The sequence below is a fragment of the Mobula birostris genome, chromosome 26 (genome assembly GCF_030028105.1).
Source record: "Mobula birostris isolate sMobBir1 chromosome 26, sMobBir1.hap1, whole genome shotgun sequence".
NCBI lineage: Eukaryota > Metazoa > Chordata > Chondrichthyes > Myliobatiformes > Myliobatidae > Mobula > Mobula birostris.
The window spans coordinates 4,654,368-4,675,349 of NC_092395.1; the positions used below are offsets into that span (position 1 = coordinate 4,654,368).

Below are 20,982 nucleotides of genomic sequence, written 5' to 3' on the forward strand. Positions count from 1 at the left end.
CGTAGGTTCTGGGAACATTTCAGTAACGGGGCAAGTGAAACTGAGTGAAATCATTCCCTCTGGTTCAGGAGCCTGACGGCTGAGGGGTGATAACTGTTCCTGAACCTTGTGGTATGGCAGCAGTGAGAAGAGAGCATGTCCTGACAGAGGGGGTCCCTGATGATGGATGCTGCTTTCCTGCAACAGTGCTTCATGTAGATGTTCTCGATGGTGGGGAGGGCTTTACTCATGATAGACTGAGCTGTATCCACTACTTTTTGTACAATTTTCCATTCAAGAGCGTTGCTGTTTCTATCCCAGGCTGTGATGCAGCCAGTCACTATACTCTCCACCACAGATTTTTAGAAGTTTGTCAAAGTTTTACATGTCATGTCAGATATTGAAAAACTCCTAAGAAAGTAAAAGAGGTGACTCACCTCCTGCTTTTAGGGATAAACTTACAGCAGGCCTGGCCAGTATCACTCAGGCCCATGTGTGTTTGAATATAAGAAACAGTGAATAATGAACATATTAGGTGCAGTAAACCTTTAACAAAAGTTTCAATTGCCACAGCTTAACTTATAGATTTCTACATAATTTTTATTCCTTTTGACTATGACATGCGGATGATTTCACACTGAGAGACTTGGGTTGACTGACTTAATAACTGTATTCCCCCCACCCCACACTTCTTTTGTCATTTGCAACTCTCCATTCATTCAGTGAAACTTCCTTTCCAAAACAAAACAAAGACAATGGCCAGAGTCCACAGTGATTGTCCAACCTGCCTTTCCCATCAATTTAAACTGTGCACAAAAGGCTGTCGCCCTCTACCTCGTTGGCAGGTTAAGTATATTTCACAATCATACACAATCACATTTCCTTTTCCGGTTTCTGATACGGACAGTGTGGCGACATGGAGCTCACGATGATTTGTGAGCAGATTTTGTTATTGTATAGTGCTATCAAGCCGTTGTTGACTCATGTCAATCCTGTGGATAGTGTAGTTGTCCATAGGGTTTTTGTGGCAAGATACAGAAGTAGATTGCCAGGCCATTCTTCGCCAACATACTGCTGCTGCCCAGGCTGGGACCCGGCCAGATTCCAACTGAGGACCATCCGCCTCAAAATCCAGCACTGATACCACCACACCACCGGCCAGCCCTAATCTTAGAGCCACAGATTTTAGAACTGGCTTATTTACTTTTCTTTTATTTAAGAAATTATTGATTCACTATGTCGAATTCCAAAGCAGCAAAGGCTGTGAAGTGCAAAAATGCAGAATGCTTAATGAAACAGTAGGAAATGCTACACCGAAAGCTGATGAGGTCAGGAATGCACAGCAACGAGAAGTATTTATGTACAATACATAAACTGGTGCCACCTGCGTGTTTTGTTGCAATGCAAAAGTTGCTGGAGAACTTACGAGTGGGAAGAAGTGGAGTGATACTCAGAAACTTAACTTTTGAAAACGTCATTTAGCAAGCAAATCACATATGGACAGTGGCTAAAAGCTCCAGCGAGAAAATCCCGCTACAGGCCTGTTCTGTATGTTTTGTGAGAGAGCAGATGAATGAGAGTGAAAACAATAAAACAGTACAAGCCAGAAGAGATCAAAGTTTCTTATTGATAGTTATTATATTTCTTTTAAACAATGAACAACAAACTGGACTTGGTAGTTTATTGGACTTAGAATAGCTTCAGCTTTACTTCCACTTCAAAATTTAGTGCGCACTTGTTGTCATCACTGGGCAAAAAGATGCACAGCACAAGAATTTTGCGCACAATGGTCGTTACAAATTAGAGGGAACAGTGCGTTGACCCATGACCACTTGTGCTTGCTCCGACGTTCCAAAGGCATGCAGGTTAATGGGTCACATTGATGTAAATGGATGGCACAGAAAGAGCCTCCAAATAAAATTAAAATAAATTATAATTGGAGGTATCTTACGAGTATCTTACCTGCAAAGTCATGAAATAAGTCCTTGATTAGGTGCCCGACAATGGCATATGCGACTGAGACAACAATCAGGCCTGCCAGAAGCAAGTACAGAAGATATTTCGGAATGTGAATTGCATCTCTTGATGGTGGTTTGTAGTCCTTGTACATAACTGCCTCTCCAGATGTGTACTGGAAGGGATATTCTGCATAGTCTGGCATATTAGTCATACTTTTAACTTGATCTGTGTATAAACAGTGCTCGCATGTCTGGAGGTCCTCCTTCCAGCTGCCTAATGAATTGCAGAAAGGCTGCATTGCTAAATACATATTGTGCAGATTAACCCCAGCTGACACATTTTATTAAATGATATCCTTTATCCGCTCCTGCTCTTAATCCTCTAAAATCTCCATTCCTTCATACCCTTGAGTGGGATCATGGATATGAACCTTTACTGACCACACCATGCAGGACATGCTCTTTTCCCACATCAGACAGGAGGTACATAAGCCTGAAGACACACACTCAACATTTTAGAACAGCTTCATGAACTAGATGGGCTGAAGGGCCTGTTTCTGTGCTGTACCTCTCAATCAAAAAAATAGAGGATTGGCGATGTGGAAGCAAGAGTCAGTGTTTTTTTTTTAACCATTCTCCGGCAGATTTCTGAACATATAGTGAACCATTGATTATTACCTCTATTTTTTCCTAATGAAGAATCTCAGCTGAAACATCAAATCTTTATTCCTTTCTGAAGACGTTGCCTGACCTGCTGCGTTCACCAGCAACTTTGATGTGTTGCCATTATATTTAGTATTCACCTTTGTATATTGATTAATTCACATCGATGTGCACAACAGACTTAATGATCTTTGTATCAGACACCTTTAATGACTGTGCCCATAGATTTAAGATGGATAAACAGTGATGATTTGTAGTCACCTTATAAGACATCTCTAGATACACTTTGAATTTCAAGCAGTAATGCATGTGTTCCACACTTCTATACACAAGATGTTCAACTGCAAGATTGTGAGGATTGCTGACAGAATCATCATTTCTCTCTCTCTCCCACCGCATATCCAGGACATCTACCAGAAATGCTGCATTTCCAACAACTTCTCCCAGGCTGTGAGACTACCACCCAGTAGACATTACGTACGACAGCACCAGTAGCAGTATGTTTAACTATATGCCACACACAAATTTTGTCAACTTGTACACCGACAGAAATTTTTGTCTGTTAGTATTATTTTAAGTGCTATAGGTTTTGTGCTTTGCACCTTGGTCTGAGGAATCTTTTGTTTAGCTGCTATAACAAACTTGAACTAGTCACATGGCATGTGTGTGTGTACACACACACACACACACACACGTGTTAACAGGAACATGAAGGGCTTGTGGGAAGAAATTAAGCTCCATCCTTTCCACAGTACAACTTGATTACTTTCTTAGCTCCACTAAGCTTGCATTGATCTAAACATTTCTGATCGCAGCCATACCTGGCACCAAGCTTACTTCTCCAAATGCCATCCATTTATACTTTTATTGATTGAAGTAACCAAAGCATTGAATTCAAGACTCAAGATACTTATGTTGCAGCTTTACATACTCTAGGGATACACATTGGGAGTATTATTCAATTGTGGTTGCCCTAATATTGTAAGAAGGCAGAGGCTCTAGAGAAGGTACTGAGATTAGAGTATGTGGAATAAGGAGAGGGTGGACCCAATGGAGTTGTTTTCTATAAAGTGGGAGAGGCTGAGAGGAGACCTCACAGATGTTTATCAGGTTATGAGAGGCATAGATACACAGTATCTTTTTCCAAGGGTTAATACTAGAAGGAATGGATCTGTGTTGGGTGGGGGTGGGGAGTGGTGGCAAGCTTCATATTTTAGAGTGATAGCTACCTGGAATGCACTGCCATTTAGATTTTTAAAAGTGTCTGAGACAGACATGAATTTGCAGAGAACAGAGGAAGATGAACATTACGTAGGCAGAAGTCAATAGTTTAGGCAGGCATTTAATTAGTTGAAATGCTTTGCCTCAATGCTGCACGTACCTTTGTCCTGTTTCATACATATTTGAAGCAGTGGCAACATGCACCTTAATATGGTTCCTTAAGGTTGTTATAGCCAAGGGCGGTAGTGGGGACAAGCTCCCATTACCTAATAAATGCTCTCAATGGTGTGTGCCTCAAATAGCCTTTAACAACCAAGTCCAGGTCCTGGCCTGGTGAAACAGTTTCTACTGACAGGACAAGGGGGATTACTGGTGTCTTAAAACCAGTCGCTTTGGGGAGATGGGCTTGTCAGCCATAGTTGGCAGCTCATCTAGAAGGAAAACTCTGATCTCAAACCTCTGCTGCCTTGTGGCTGTACCCTCTCATGGGGAAGGGTTCGGGAATAAACCTCAAGGTTAAAATCCAGAGCTGGAATTCCTAAAGCAGTCTTGCACTGAGTTCAATGCTGACTGGCAACTCCTGACACTGCTGGTACCAAACCATACCTGGCTACGCCAGTTCTTTGGGTTCATCAGATTCATGGAGAGGGGTAGCTTGCTACATGGGTAACAGCTTGCTCTCCATATCGTACTGCCCCAGGCTTGCGTATCTAGACAGCTAGGATGCAATATTCATGGTCAACTGACTGACAGGCCTCAGGCTCAGAATACCATACATTCCATAAGCTAACTAGATATCTGTTGCCCAATAAGCAGGCTTTGGCCTGGTGACACGTATTACTAAGATTCAAGCCAATTTCAGATTTTATTTTAACATAGAACACTACAGCACAAGCTCTTCAACCCACAATATCGTGTTGACTGTAACCTACTTTAAGACCAATCTAACCGTTCCCTTTTACCCACCCTCCATTTTTCTATCTGAAGAGTTCTTTGAAAGCCCCAAATGCATCTGCCTCTACCACCACCCCTGGCAGGGTGTTCCATGCACTCACTATTCTGTGTAAAGAATTTACCTCTGACATCCCCATTACACATTCCTCCAATCACCTTAAAATTATGCATCCCTGCTATTAACCATTCCCACCCTGAGTGCAGGTCTCTAACTACCCACTCAATGACTTACCTTGCACAAGTCACTTTTCATCCTCCCTTGCTCCAACCTTTCCTAGGATATGTTCTCTAATCCAGGCAGCATCCTGCACCCTCTCTAAAGCTTCCACATCCTTGATATAATGAGGTGGCCAGAAATGAACACAATTTTGAATTCCTTAATAAATTAGACAGAAGATGAAGACCAAGTCTGGTACATCTGACCCGGGTTTAGAGCCTCTTGTACTGGAGCAAGTAACAAGCCAAGAATGTTGTGCTCACTATATCGTGTCCCAACCTCTTCCAACATTCTCCCCCGTTACCTCAGCTTGTGTAGAATCTGCACATTCTCCATCACCTCACAGACCTCACCCAGCTGCTTCACACATGCTGGTGGAATAATCAGTTCCTGCAAGTTGTGCCTAGTCTGGCTGGATGGCAGGGAAGTAGAGTACAAGGTGAATTTAGTAGGGTGGAGATGCATCTCTACCAAAGGTGCTATAAGGCACTCCTCTGTTTTCCTGTAGGTCACTCTTGGACAAGGTATAGTACCTACTTAGCCCCCCTGATCAGGGTCAGGGTCACAAGAACCCATGGGAGCAGGTGGTAGGTGATGGATGGTTATATGAGCAGCTGGTGAACACACAAGTCCTAGTAATGTGACCACTGCCTTCAGGCAATCGCTGAAGAATATTGATAATAGCTGGGGTTACCTGTCTTGTAAAGATACTGCCCAGAAGGCAGCAATAACAAACCACTTCTGTAAAAAAAATTTTGCCAAGAAAAATGATGGTCATGGAAAGACCATGATCACCCACGTCATATGAAACAAAGATGACAGCAGGGAAGTGATTAGAAATAGACAGAGCCAGAATAGACTTAATGGGTCAAATGTCTTCGATCCATGTTGTAATAGGACACACAACAGATAAATAACGCTCCATGTATTGTTTTAAATTCTACAACATAATTCAGGAACTATATTTGAAAATACATGCCTCAAACTGGAGAAAGTTTGTTCTAAGAATTGAGTACTGTACTCATTGCATCAAATCCCAAAAAGCTTCCAACAGTCTTTTAGTGATTAACATAAGTCCCATAAAGATGTTAGAGTCTCCAAATCAGCTTCTCTGTAATTTGACCAAGCCATCAGCATACTGAAGGTCAGTACTGTTTTCATATTCAAGCATGTCCAATGCCACCTCACAGCTCTCTTTCACAACACGTTCCTTGTCGTACAAGTATTCTTTCAGTACTTCCATGCACGCTTCTTTGGCAATGGACCCCAAAGCCTCCGCACACTCATGACGTACCATGGGATTTTCATCCATGTTTCGCAATGCTGTTATCAGCGGAGGAATACTGGAATCATGTTGCATCTGACCAAAGACATAGCCAATTTCATGTCGAAATAAGGCACTGCTACACTGTAAACCTAGACAGGAAAATGCATATTCAGTTAGACATCACAAATTATATTTAGAGGATCCCACATGCAAGACCTGGGTATGTCTAAGTCTGGAAACTCATCAAGACTATAAACAATGAACTAATTTCCTACTTCACAGGGGCATCTTTTTCTGAACTGCATGGAAACAGTTTTCTGGTGTAATTTATGAGGTACAACCGCTTATTAATGCGAATACCCAATTGGCAACTCAACACATAAAAGCATGTAGACATATTCACGAGGTTGAGCTGTTGTTCAAACCGAACATCAGAATGGGGAAGAAATGTGATCTAAGTGACTTTGACCATAGTTTAAGCATCTCAGAAACTGCTGATCTGCTGGGATTTTCATGCACAACAGTCTCTACAGTTTACAGAGAATGGTTTGAGAAACCCCAAAAAAAAAAGCACATCCAGCGAGCGAGCAACACCCTGTTAATAAGAGAAATCAGGAGGAGGGCCAGACTGGTTCAAGCTGACAGGAAGCAGGCAGTAACTCAAATAACCACACGTTACAACAGTGGTGTGCAGAGCATCTCTGAACCTAGAAGTGGATGGGCGACAGCACAAGACCACGAACGTATTCTCAGTGGCTACTTTATTAGATGCAAGAGGTATTGAATAGTAAATAGCATCTGATGCACAAAAATTGTAGCTAAAAACCATTTAAATTAAAATCCATTGCCTTTATTTGTTATTTTGGGCAGAGAGAGAGCACTAGGTTTCCCCATCCCAAAAAGCCTGAAGACTAATGTTGAATTGAAGTGGATGATTTTTTTTAGTATGGCAATGAGGTGCCTCCCCTCCTTCTTCCTTCCCAGTTCTGATGAGAGGTCTTGGCCCAAAATGTCAGCAACTGTTTATTCCCTTCCACAGATGCTGCCCGAGTTGCTGAGCTCCTCCAGCATTGTATGGGTGCTGCTCTGGATTTCCTGTCGAATCACTTATGTTTATGAGATGCCTCAGCCACTTTCTAATGGCTACATCATACAGTTTAGAATGGTTTACTTTACAAAGAGCTCAGTCTAGATTTAATATTACAGGTGATATCTTGAATTACTTTTTAATTTAAAAAAATAATCCACTTTCTCCTTGAGCTGGCTTTGCTGTTCAGTAAGAACTTTTTAAAAAGTATTGAGAGATACAGCGTCAAATAGGCCCTTCAGGGTGTGCTGCCCAGCAACCTCTGACAACCCCAATTTAACCCTAATCCAATCACTGGACAATTTACAATGACCAATTAACCTATCTGGCAGCTCTTTAGACTGTGGGAGGAAAACAGAGGACTCAGAAAACCCACGCACTCCATGCTGAGGATATACAGGCACTCCTTACAGAATGGCATTGACATTGAGCTCCGAGCTCCAGAAGACTGAGCTGTAACGGCATCGCTCTGACTGCCATGCCACTGTGGCACCCTTTCAATCCTGGCAAAATGCTTCCATCCAATTGTAAACGCTAGAGATTCTGCAGATACTGGAAATCTAAAGTGCTGGAGGAACTCAGCAGGTCAGGCAGCATCTATGGAGATGAATGAACCGTCCTCAGGACTGGAAAGGAAGGAAGGAAGCAGCAGCCAGAATAAGGTAGGGGAGGGGAAGGAGGACAAGCTGTCAGGTGATGAGGAAGGTCGGTGGGTAGGGGAGGGAGACTGAAGTGAGAAACAGAGGGAATAGCTGGAGAAGGTAAAGCAATATAATAGGAGAGGACAGTGGAGTATTGGAGAAAGCACAGGGAGGTGACAGGCAGAAGAGAAGGTGAGAAGAGAGAGACAGATGAGAAGAGAAGGGGTAATGTTACTTAAAGATGTGATTATATAACATGGGTGATGTCCAGCTCTTACATTATAGATTTTCACAGTATGACAAGACACTAATCACTTGTATTCCTTGCCTTCCCAGTTCCAGTTTAAAGACAAGCTGGCAGGTTGATAGGTGAGACCAGGTGAGGGGGGAGGTGGTGAGTGGGGGGGGGGGGGGGGAGGAAGAAGAGAGATGAAGTACGAAGCTGGAAGGTGTTAGGTGGTAAAGGGTTAGTGGGAAGAATTTGACTGGAGAGGAAAGTACAGCACAAGAGAATGGGAAGGAGAGGTACCAAAAAGGGTGATGGCAGGTGAAGAGAAGGGTTAAGAGGGGAGCCAGAATGGATATGAAGAGAGAAGGGGGAACAAATTACCGGATGTTGATAAATCAGGCTGGAGGCTACCCATCCATGACTTTAATAATGTGACAGGAATACAATAAAATTCATACCATCTCCCAAAGCCAATACTGCTTCTTTGCTTCCAATATTCCGAAGGGCAAACATTGCTCGGTATCTATCAAACAAGGGCAAGGATTCATCCAGCAGCGTTTCCCTCAACTTGCTGATGTCTTTCTCAGAGGCTGGTGGAGCAGGATCAATGGAACAGAATTGGCTTTCACTCTGATCTTTGTTGTTCTGTAACCACTCAATTCGTTTCACTGCTAACTGACAGGTTTCAGCCACCTAAAAAAAATAAATACAGAAGTTAAATTTCTAAGTGTAGGACAGCTACAAGTGATCAAATTTAAATTAAAACTACCCAGTCTCTCTAAATCCACAACTTCCCTCTTTCATTTAGATTCCATTACAATCATCTAGAAAGAAAACTCCAACTTAGACAGGCATTCAGATGGAGGATGAAATAGTTAGATCTAAAACTAGTGTATTATGCTTGAACAAGGGAGACTACAACGAGATGAGGGGGGAGTTAGCTAATGTGGATTAGGAGCACAGGCTATTTGGTAGGGACAGTTGAGGAACAGTGGAAAACTTTCAAAGAGATTTTTCACAGTGCTCAACAAAAGTTTACTCCAGTCAAAAGGACAGTAAGTGTGGGGAGAGCCAACCATTGGATAACTAAGGAAATAAAAGATAGTATCAAATTAAAAGCTCGCGTACAAAGTCACAAAGAATAGTGGGAGACTGGAGGATTGGGAAAACTTTAAAAAGCAACAGTACAACTAAACAAGAAATAAGGAAAAAGAGAGTATGAAAGTAAATTAGCACAAAATATAAAAACAGCAAAAGTTTTTATAAATATAAAGCTGACGAGGGTGGCTAAAGTCATCAAAAGTCCCCTGTAAGATGAGAAGGGGAAATTGATATTAGGTGATAAGGAAATGGCTGAGGCATTGAACGACAATTTTGTGTCGGTCTTCACAGTGGAGGACACATCTAATATGCCAAAGAAGGATGTTGTGGACAAAATGGGAGGTGAGGACCTTGATAAAATCACTGTCACTAAAGAGATAGTGATGAGCAAACTAGAGGGTCTGAAGGTAGATAAGTCCCCTGGTCCTGATGGGATGCGGAGTTTTATAGTAGATGTGTTGATAATCATTTATCAAAACTCTTTAGACTCTGGGCAGGTCCTGGCAGATTGGAAGACAGCAATTGTCATGCCACTTTTTAAAAAAGGATGTGGGCAAAGTACGGGCAAATATAAGCCAGTTAGCTTAATGTCTGTAGTCAGGAAAATGCTTGAAGCTGTCACTAAGGAAGAAATAGTGAAACATTTAGAAAGGAGTGGTTCCATTATACAAACGCAGCATGGATTCAGAAAGGGCAGGTCCTGTTTGACAAAGCGCAGTGGATAGAGGGGAACAGATGTATGTCGTATACTTGGCTTTCCAGAAGGCATTCGATAAGGCGCCGCACAAGAGACTTATAAGTAAGATATGGATGCATGGAGTCAGAGGAAGTGTATTGGCATGGATAGTGGATTGGTTAACTGACAGAAGGTAGAGAGTTGGTATAAATGGGTGTTTCTCCGGTTGGCAGTCGGTGATGAATGGAGATGCCGCAGGGGTCAGTGCTAGGCCCGCAGCTGTTTACCAATTACATTGATGACTTGGAAGAGGGGTCTGAGTGTAGGGTAGCAAAATTTGCTGATGACACTAAACTGAGTGGAAAAGCAAATTGTACAGAGGACATGGAGAGTCTGCAGAGGGATATAGATAGGTTAAGTGAGTGGGCCAAGGTCTGGCAGATGGAATACAACGTTGGTAAATGCAAGATCATCCACTTTGGAAGGAATAATAGAAGAGCAGATTATTTAAATGGCAAAAAATTGCAGCATGCTGTTGTGCAGAGGGACTTGGGAGTATACTTGTTTATGAATTGCAAAAAGTTGGCTTGCAGGTACGAGTTATTAAGAAGGCAAACGGAATGTTAGCCTTCATTGCTAGAGGGATTGAATTCAAGAGCAGGGAGGTCATGCTGCAACTATACAGGGTACTGGTGAGGCTGCACCTGGAGTACTGTGTGCAGTTCTGGTATCTACACTTGAGGAAGGATATACTGGCTTTGGAGACAGTGCAGAGGTGGTTCACTAGGTTGATTCCAGGGATGAAGGGGTTAACTCATGAGCAATCGAGTCACCTGGACTATACTCTCTGAAGTTCACAAGAATGAGAGGGGATCTTATAGAAACATAAGAAATTTTGAAAGGGATAGATCAGATAGAAGTAGGAAAGTTATTTCCATTGGTAGGTGAGACTAGAACTAGGGGACATTGCCTCAAGACTCAGGGGAGAAGATTTAGGACAGAGATGAGGAGAAACTGTTCCCCCCCCCCCCCCCCCGAGAGAGTGGTGAATCTGCAGAATTCTCTGCCCAGGAAAGCAGTTGAGGCTTCTTCACTAAATATATTTAAGAAACAGTTAGATAGGTTTTTACATAGTAAGGGAATTAAGGCTTATGGGGAAAAGTCAGGGAAATGGAGCTGAGTTTACAGAGAGATCAGCCATGATCTTATTGAATGGCGGGGCAAGCTTGATGGGCTGGATGGCCTACTCCTGCTCCTATTTCTTATGTTCTTATCTCAAACCTCTGCTACTTTGCAGCTATACCCAATCATGGGGAAGGCTTCGGGAGTAAACCCCAAGGAAAAATTCTGAGCTGGACTCCATAAGGCAGTCCTATGAGGGCAATGCTGACTGGCAGCTCCTGCAATACCACTGGAACCAAACTATCAATCACTGTTGTTCACAAGAGAATATCTGCAGATGCTGGAAATCCAAGTAACACAAACAAAATGCTGGAGGAACTCAGCAGGCCAGGCAGCATCTAGGAAAAGAGTACTGTATTTTCAGGACTGCCGAAGGGTCTCGGCCTGAAACCTCAACTGCTTTTTCCATAGATGCTGCATGGCCTGCTGAGTTCCTCCAGCATTTTGTGTGATCTCTGTTGTTCCTTTGGATTCATCAGCTACGTGGAGAAGGGGAGTTTGCTGCATGAGCAACAGCTTGCTCTCCATATCATACTGCACTGGCTTGCATAGACTTAGAGGGCCAGGATGCAATATCCATGATCGACCCCGACCAATGTCGACTCTACTCTTTTCCACAGATGCTGACGGGCCTGCTGAGTTCCTCCAACATTCTGTGTGTTGCTCAGATTCCAGCATCTGCCGATATTCTCTTGTTTGTGAACAGCAGAGATTGATAGTTTGGTACCAGCAGCATCCTACTACCTATTAAATGCTCCCAATGGCATGCTTCTCAAATAGCCTCGGGCAACCAAGCCCAGCTCCTGGCCATCACACTTGGCTTAGCTACTAAGCCCAGCAGAACCATTTACACTAACAGAAAAAGTCCAGAGCTCCAGTCCCTAAGGCAGTCCTCTGTTGAGTTCAACACTGATTGGTAACTTCTACAATGCTGCTGGTGGCAAACTGTATCAGTCACTGCCGTTCCCTTGGATTCATCAGCTGTATGGAGAGGGAGTCTGCTCTCCATGTCATACTGCTTTGGCTTGTGTATCTAGACAGCTAGGACTCAACATCCATGGTCGACTCTGACCGGAGGCCTCAGTCAGGCTAGGGTTAAACACAGGTGGGATGCTAGGCAGCACGTCTCCTCGGACTGGAAGGACCTGTTCCACTGTCTCCAAATAAGTAAAAGGTACCAATGATAAAACGCAAATCCTACTAAATGAGCAACTCAAGACCAACTACCCCAGTGATTCACAATCCAGTGAATGTGACCGCATCAAGAGGGCATCGCTGTTTAAATGGTGAGGCTTTAATGAGAGGCAACTTAGTCTGAGGAGTCACAAAAAGTACCCAAAAATAAACATACTGTACATTCTGCAAGTCGGCTACCTAGGCTAATGTTGCCAGCAGACTCAGGGAGAGTTGGAACACGGATATTCCCCAGCATTGATGGTAACGTATACTGTATATTGTACAAAGGTGAAGAGCGGGGTCAGGATCTATGTTCCAAAAAAAAAAAAAAAAAAAAAAAAAAACTAATGGACTAAGTAATCCAAAAATCAGCAAGTCAGTTCAATTACTGAATCTATTTCTCTGTGATCGCCACTGATTTATGCTCCCTAATAATTCCGTTACCTTTCCCAAACACAAACTGGAACTTAAAAGGGCAAGACACATGTGCAGCAGCCTCCCACCCAGATGTTTGTTTTCCAGCTGGTGCCCTTTACTGATTGATCTCTGGACATGGAGAGTGGTGTCATTAATTCCCATCAATGGGGTCAAATTGAAGCAAGAAAATGAAGAACAGTAGAATTAAATGGCTAGTCACAGTTCTGAAATTACCAGAAACCCTGAGGGGGAGAAAATAACCACTTAAATAGATAAATTCTACACCAACAAGAACTATATGGTTATATAATGAAATGAAAGCAGCATTGGAATTTAATAAATTAATCCATGATTTGTCTTATAGAAAATTTGAAGTTATTACCACACATCTACCAATAAATTAATTTTCCCATTCAAAGTGGTGATACGATACACAACACTTTACAAGACAGGCAACCCAGATTCAATTTCGACTGCTGCCTGCAAGGAGTTTGTACGTTCTCCCTGTGATTGCACGGGTTTCTACCAGGTGCTCTGGATTCCAAAGATGTACCTGCTGGTAGGTTAACTGGTCATTGTAAATAGTCCTGTGATTAGGCTAGGATTAAGTTAAGGAGCTGGAATGGCTTGAAGGGCCGGAAGGGCCTATTCCGTACTGTATCTCAACAAATAAATCAAAATTATACTATACAATGAAAAGTGCATCTTTCAAAATCTTTAAACTAATACAAGGCATGCAATCTATTAAAATGATGATCTGTAAAATTCTGTTAAAAGTACCTTACTTCTATCACTGGATCATGTGAATATTTTCTTAATAATTCAAGGACCTCTGGTTTTCCGATAGCTCCTAATGCCTCTCCTGAAATAACATTACAAAAAAAAAAAGACATCAGTTCAAATGCAATTCAGGAAAAGTTCTTTGAATGTTTAATGGTAATCTGATCTAAACTGATTAGAAACATACACCATGACTGCAAATAGAAACAAAAGGCAATCAATTTGAAGCTGCTTTAAGACCAGTTATTGCTGGTATTGTCAACGGTATGAAGATCACAACTTCAGTGGAAGTACTTGCTGGACAAGGACAACGTCCCACGCGCCATCAATCAACAGGCCATGCCATTCAGAGACTTGGGCTTTTTATATTTTTTGTGATTATAAGACCATGAGACATAGGAGCAGAATCAGGCCATTCAGCCCATCGAGTCTGCTCCACCATTCCATCATGGCTGATCCCAGAATACACTCAACCCCATACAACTGCCTTCTCGCCATATCCTTTGACGTCCTGACCAATCAACTTTTGCCTTAAATATACATACAGACTTGGCCTGCACTGCAATCTGTGGCAGAGCATTCCACAGATTTACTACTCTCTGGCTTAAAAAAAAAATCCTCCTTCCCTCTGTTCTGAAAGGTCACCCCTCAATCTTGAGGTTGTGCCCTCTAATTCTGGATACACCCACCAAAGGAAACATCCTCTCCACATCCACCTTATCTAGTCCTTTCAACATTCAATAGGTTTCAATGAGATCATCCGCACCCCCCCCCCCCGGCATTCTTCTAAATTCCAGTGAGTACATGCCCAAAACTGCCAAAACCTCCTATGTTAACCCCTTCATTCCCAGAACCACTTCTGAACTCTCCAATGAGAGTTTAATTGACTTTATTACTTACATTCATACGAGTAAAAATCTTTACGTCACATCGCCATCTGAATGTGCAACTTATAGCAATTTATGATGAATAGTATGTACAACATGATAGTCAATATAACATAGAAATACAGTTGCGTCAGCATGAATTATGTAGTCTGATGGCCTGGTGGAAGATGATGTCCCGGCTTTTATGCTGTGGTAATGCTTCCCAGATGGTAGCAGCTGGAACAGTTTGTGGTTGGGGTGACTCGGATCCTTTTGGCACACCTATCTTTATAAATGTCCTGAATAGTGGGAAGGTCACATCTACAGATGCGCTGGACTGTCTGCACCACTCTCTGCAGAGTCCTGCAATTGAGGGAAGTACAGTTCCCATACCAGGCAGTGATGCAGCCAGTCAGGATGCTCTCAATTGTCCCCCTATAGAAAGTTCTTACAATTTTGGGACCCATACCAAACTTCTTTAATCGTCTGAGGTGAAAGAGGTGTTGCTGTCCCTTTTTCACCACACAGCATGTACAGACCACGAGATCCTCTGTGATGTTTATGCCGAGGAACTTAAAGCTGTTCACTCGCTCAATCCCAAATCCATTGATGTCAATAAGGGTTAGCCTGTTTCAACTCCTCCTGTAGTCCACAACCAGCTCTTTTGTTTTTGCAACATTCAGGGAGAGGTTGTTTTCTTGACACCACTGTATCAGGGTGATGACTTTTTCTCTGTAGGCTGCTTCATTATTATTTGAGATTAGGCCAATCAGTGAAGTGTCCTTTCTGAAATATGGGGCCCAAAACTGTTGACAATACTCCAAGTGTGGCCTTACTAGTGTCTTATAAAGGCTCAGCATTATCTTCTTGCTTTTATATTCTATTCCCCTTGAAATAAATGCCAGCATTGTATTTGCCTCTTTTACCACAGACCCACCATGTAAATTAACCTTCTGAGAGTCTTGCATGAGGACTCCCAAGTCCCTCTGCACCTCTGATGTTCGAACCTTCTCCCCATTTAGATAATAGTCTGTACTATTGTTCCTTTTACCAACATGCATTATCATATATTTCCCAACACAGTATTCCAGTGGTCCAATATCAACTCTCACCTCCCTTTTACTCCTTGTAATAACTGAAAAAACTTTTGGTATTCTGCTTTGTTATTGGCTAGTCTGTCCTCATATTTCATCTTTTCCCTTCTTACAACTTTTTTTAGTTGTCTTTTGGTGGATTTCCCAATCATCCAACTTCCCACTCACTTTCGCTATCTTATATGCTCCTGTCTTGGCTTTCATGCAGTCCTTAACTTCCTTTGTCAGCCATGGTTACCTAGCCCCGCAATTTGAGGCCTTCTTTCTCTGTGGGACATATCTATCCTGCACCTTGTGAACTATTCCCAGAAACTGCTGTCATCCCCATCAGTATCCCCCTCCAATCCACCTCCTCCATGCCTCTGTAATTCCCATTATTCCATTGTAATACTGATCCATGTGACTTGTGCTTCTCCCTCTCAAACTGCAGTACAAATTCAATCATGTTATGATCACTGCCTCCTAAGGGTTCCTTTACATTAAGCTCCCTAACAAACTCTGGGTTGTTACACAACACCCAATCCAGGATAGCCTTTCCTCAAGTCGGTTCAAGCTGCTCTAAAAACCCATCTCAGACTTTCAACAAATTCCCTCTTGGCAATCCAACACCAACCTGATTTTCTCAATCCCTTTGCATATTGAAGCCCCCCGCCCCATTACAATTGTGACATTACCCTTATTACATGCCTTTTCCAGCTCACTTTCAAATCTTAACCCCACATCTTGGCTACTATTTAGAAGCTTATAACTGATTCCCATAATGGTTTCTTTACTCTTGCAGTTTCTTGGGTCACCCTACAAAGATTCAACATTCTCTGCTGACCTTATGTCACCTTTCTCTAAAGATATAGTTCCTTCTCTTACCAACAGAGACACATCACCACTTATGCCTTCCTGCCTGTCCTTTCAATATAAAGTACATCCTATGATGTTATGCTCACAATTATGGGCTTCTTTCAGCCACAACTCATTGATACCCACAATTTCATCCCGACCAATCTATAACTGCGCTGCAAGTTCCTCCATCTTACTCCAAATGCTACGCACATTTAAATACAGCACCTTCAGTTCTACATCTGCACCCATATAACCATACAACAATTACAGCACGGAAACAGGCCATCTCGGCCCTTCTAGTCCATGCCAAACGCTTACTCTCACCTAGTCCCACCAACCTGCACTCAGCCCATAACCCTCCATTCCTTTCCTGTCCATATAGCTATCCAATTTTACTTTAAATGACAATATCAAACCTGCCTCTACCACTTCTGCTGGAAGCTCGTTCCACACAGCCACCACTCTCTGAGTAAAGTAGTTCCCCCTCGTGGTACCCCTAAACTTTTGCCCAACTCTCAACTCGTGTCCTCGTTTGAATCTCCCCTACTCTGAATGAAAAAAGCCTATCCACATCAACTCTATCTATCCCCCTCATAATTTTAAATACCTCTATCAAGTCCCCCCTCAACCTTCTACGTTCCAAGGAATAAAGACCCAACTTGTTCAACCTTTCTCTGTGACTTAGGTGCTGAAACCCAGGTAACATTCTAGTAAATCTTCTCTGTACTCTCTATTTTGTTATTATTGGATTATGAGGACACGCAGTCCTCTTTTATCATTTTAGTAATGCATGCATTAAGAAATGATACAATGTTCCTCCAATGTGATATCACAGAAACACAAGACAGAGCAAGACTGAAAAACTGACAAAAACCACATAATTATAACATAGTTACAACAGTGCAAGCAATACCGTAATTTGATGAAGAACAGATTATGGGCAAGGGAAAAAAAGTCTCAAAGTCTCTCGAAAGTCCCAACATCTCACGCAGACGGTAGAAGGAAGAAAACTCTCCCTGCCATGAGCTTCCAGTGCCACAAACTTGCAGATGCAGCATCCTGGAAGCACCTGACCACAGTCCAACTCTGAGTCCATCCGAAAACTTCGAGGCTCCGACCAGCTCTCCGACACCGAGCACCATCTCTGCCGAGCGCTTTGACCCCAGCCCCATCCGCCAGCAACAGGCAAAGCCGAGGATTTGGGGCCTTCCCCTCCGGAGATTCTTGATCACACAGTAGCAGCGGCAGCGAACCGGGCATTTCAGAAGTTTCTCCAGATGTTCCTCCGTGCTTCTCACATCTGTCTCCATCAAATCAGAATTGTGCACATTGTTGACATCTTTCCTGCAATTCGGTGACCAGAACTGTACACAATACTCCCAATTTGGCCTTAGCAATGCCCTATACAATTTCAACATTACATCCCAACTCCTATACTCAATGCTCTGATTTATAAAGGCCAGCATACCAAAAGCTTTCTTCACCATCCTATCCACATGAGATTCCACTTTCAGGGAACTATGCACCATTATCCCTAGATCCCTCTGTTTTACTGCATTCTTCAATGCCCTACCATTTACCATGTGTGTCCTATTTTGATTAGTCCTACCAAAATGTAGCACCTCACACATCAGCATTAAACTCCATCTGCCATCTTTCAGTCCACTCTTCTAATTGGCCTAAATCTCTCTCCAAGCTTTAAAAACCTATTTCATTATCCACAACTCCACCTATCTTAGTATCATCAGCATACTTACTCATCCAACTTACCACCCCATCATCCAGATCATTAATGTATATGACAAACAACACTGGACCCAGTACAAATCACTGAGGCACACCACTAGTCACCAGCCTCAAATCTGACAAACAGTTATCCACCACGACTCTCTGGCATCTCCCATCCAACCACTCCTCAATTCCACCCAGATAGCCTCTCTAGACAAGCCCTCTAATCTATCCTGTCAGAGCACCGCTGTAATATTTTCTCTGACAAGCAATGCAACATCTACCACTCTTGTCCCTCCGATTCGATCACACTTGAAGCAATTAAATCCAGGAATGTTTAGTTGCCAATCACACCCCTCCTGCAACCGTGCTTCACCAATAGCTACAGCATCATATTTCCAGGTATCAATCCATGCTCCAAGCTCATCCACCTTTCTTACAATGCTCCTAGCATTAAAATAAATGCATTTAAGAAATTTTCCACCTCTTACTCTGTTTATCACTAACAGTGCAAACAACTTTACTATCTCCTTTTCCTTCCTTCTCCCCTACATCTGTTCCTACTCTCTGGTTCCCCTCCCCCCTTGTATCTAGTTTAAATCCACTGGAGCCTCTCTAGCAAACCTACCTGCAAGAACGTAAACCATTCTGCCAGAACAGGTCTCACCTTCCCTGGAAAACTGCCCAATTATCTATAATTGTGAAGCCCTCCCTCCTGCACCACGTCTTCAGCCACGTGTTGATCTGCGCCATCTTACTATTTCTAAACCCCCCTGAACGTGGCACTGGTAGCAATCCTGAGATTGCTATCCTGGAGGTCCTGTCTTTTAACTTGGCGCCTAACTCCCTAAACTCACCTTTCAGAACCTCCTCACTCTTCCTGCCCACGTCATTGGTCCCTACATGGACCACGACATCTGGTTGCTCACCCTCCCTCTTGAGAATACCGAGAACTCGATCTGAGATATCGCAGACCTTGGCACCAGGAAGGCAACAGACCATCCAGGATTCTCGATCTCTTCCACAGAACCTCTTATCTGTCCCTTTTGAATTTTGCCTGTGGTACCAAATTAACTTTGTTCTGTCTGCATTTGTACCCAATTATTGGCTTGTCCTTCTTTGCATTCATGTTACACTCATCTACTTGTAAATCTGCTGAGTCGTCAGCTCTATCACACTGGTTCCCATCCTCCTGCCATATTAGTTTAAACCACTCCCAACAGCTCAAGTAAATCTGCCCGAAAGAATATAACCCTCTCGGAATCAAGAGTAACCCATCCTTTTGTACAGGTCTTATCTGCCCCAGAAGAGGCCCCAATTATCCAGAAATCTGAATCCCTGACTCCTGCTCCAATTCTTAAGCCACACATTCATCTGCCACCTCATTCTACTCCTACATTCACTGTCATGTGGCACAGGCAGCAATCCCAATATTACTGCCCTTGAGATCCTGCTTCTTAACAACCAATATTCTTTTTTTCAGAACCTCATCCCTTTTTCTTCCCATGTCATTGGTTATCAATATGTACCACAACCTCTGGTTGCTCACCTTCCCTTTTCAGAATATTATGCTTTCTACTATCATACCATATGTGCTATGTGCTGTTGATAGTGTGCTTTGCCACTTGGACCCAGAGGAATTCTGTTTTGTTTGGCTATATATGACAAACTTGAACTTAATATTCCCAGTTATGAATCACGTTGGGGGACAGGAATAATCCAAAACATTAGGTTATGTAAGCATTAAAACTAAACACAGATCTAGAAATGCTGTGAAATGCTTCCATATATTTTCTTTGGAAAATTATTTCTCATAACATTGGAAACAGCCATTTGGCCCATCAAGTGTGCACCAGCTACCTGGACACACATCAGTCCTGATGTAGTTGCATGACTCAAACATCAACTCCACATATGCTACCTGACCTAAGATTTTCCTTGTTTCTTTTTAAAGCAGCGTTAATGATGGAAAGAGTTAACTATCTTACGAACTATCCACCTGTCTAGCACCTACAGCCTCATGTGATGGCACCTACGGATTTGACACCTTCCACGTCAGTTACCTCAGAACATAGCACCGAATGAGACTATTTTAATCAAAAAGTTGGACATGGCACCATCACCCCAACAACAGTTACCTTCTCCAGTGCCAGTAATTAACTGCTCATTCACCACAATACCGTGTTAGTTTCCAACATGACGACACGCAGCACAAGTTTCACGACATATGCCAGTGACTCTGTGGCTAGTGTGTCAGACCCACGGAAGCAGGCAGAGGTGGTACACCTGCCAATGCTGCCCACCTGCTTCGTGCCGGACCATAGGCTCCTGGTTACCATCCTGAAGCACCCGCCTGAGCACCGGGATGGCCCGCTCGTCCTGCATCTGACCCAGGCAGTAGGCCAGCTCATGCTTCAACAACGCTGACTCGTCCGCGAACCCCCTCGAGATCCACTCAATGGCGGCCAGTCCACCCAGGTTGCGGAGGGTGAACAACGCCCGGAACCGCTCCTTCAGCGGCTTCGATACGTCCACCAGAATCCTGCCGATCACCTCCACCACCCCACCGTCCGCCATCTTTCACCAGCCGGAACCACGTGAAATCGCGCCTCAGCCCGTAACCACGTGACTCCGTCCGTGAAACCACGCCTCTGCCTGGAGCCACGTGACTCCGTCCGTAAAACCGCGCCTCAGCCCGTACCACGTGACTCCGTCCGTGAAACCGCGCCTCAGCCCGTACCACGTGACTCCGTCCGTGAAACCGCGCCTCTGCCTGGAGCCACGTGACTCCGTCCGCAAAACCGCGCCTCAGCCCGTACCACGTGACTCCGTCCGTGAAACCGCGCCTCAGCCCGTACCACGTGACTCCGTCCGTGAAACCGCGCCTCAGCCCGTACCACGTGACTCCG

General features: G+C 43.4%; 1 protein-coding gene across 1 annotated transcript; it reads right to left on the reverse strand.

Moving 5' to 3' along the window:
* Positions 1–3,774: 3,774 nt before the first annotated feature.
* On the reverse strand, positions 3,775–20,695 carry dohh (deoxyhypusine hydroxylase/monooxygenase). The gene is made up of 4 exons (XM_072244110.1): positions 20,377–20,695; positions 13,554–13,630; positions 8,675–8,909; positions 3,775–6,408 (listed from the first exon to the last, which is right to left on the reverse strand). Exons 1-4 carry the CDS (start codon positions 20,648–20,650, stop codon positions 6,095–6,097), a joined length of 900 nt encoding a protein of 299 aa, XP_072100211.1. The 5' UTR covers positions 20,651–20,695; the 3' UTR covers positions 3,775–6,094.
* Between the last annotated feature and the right edge of the window lie 287 nt (positions 20,696–20,982).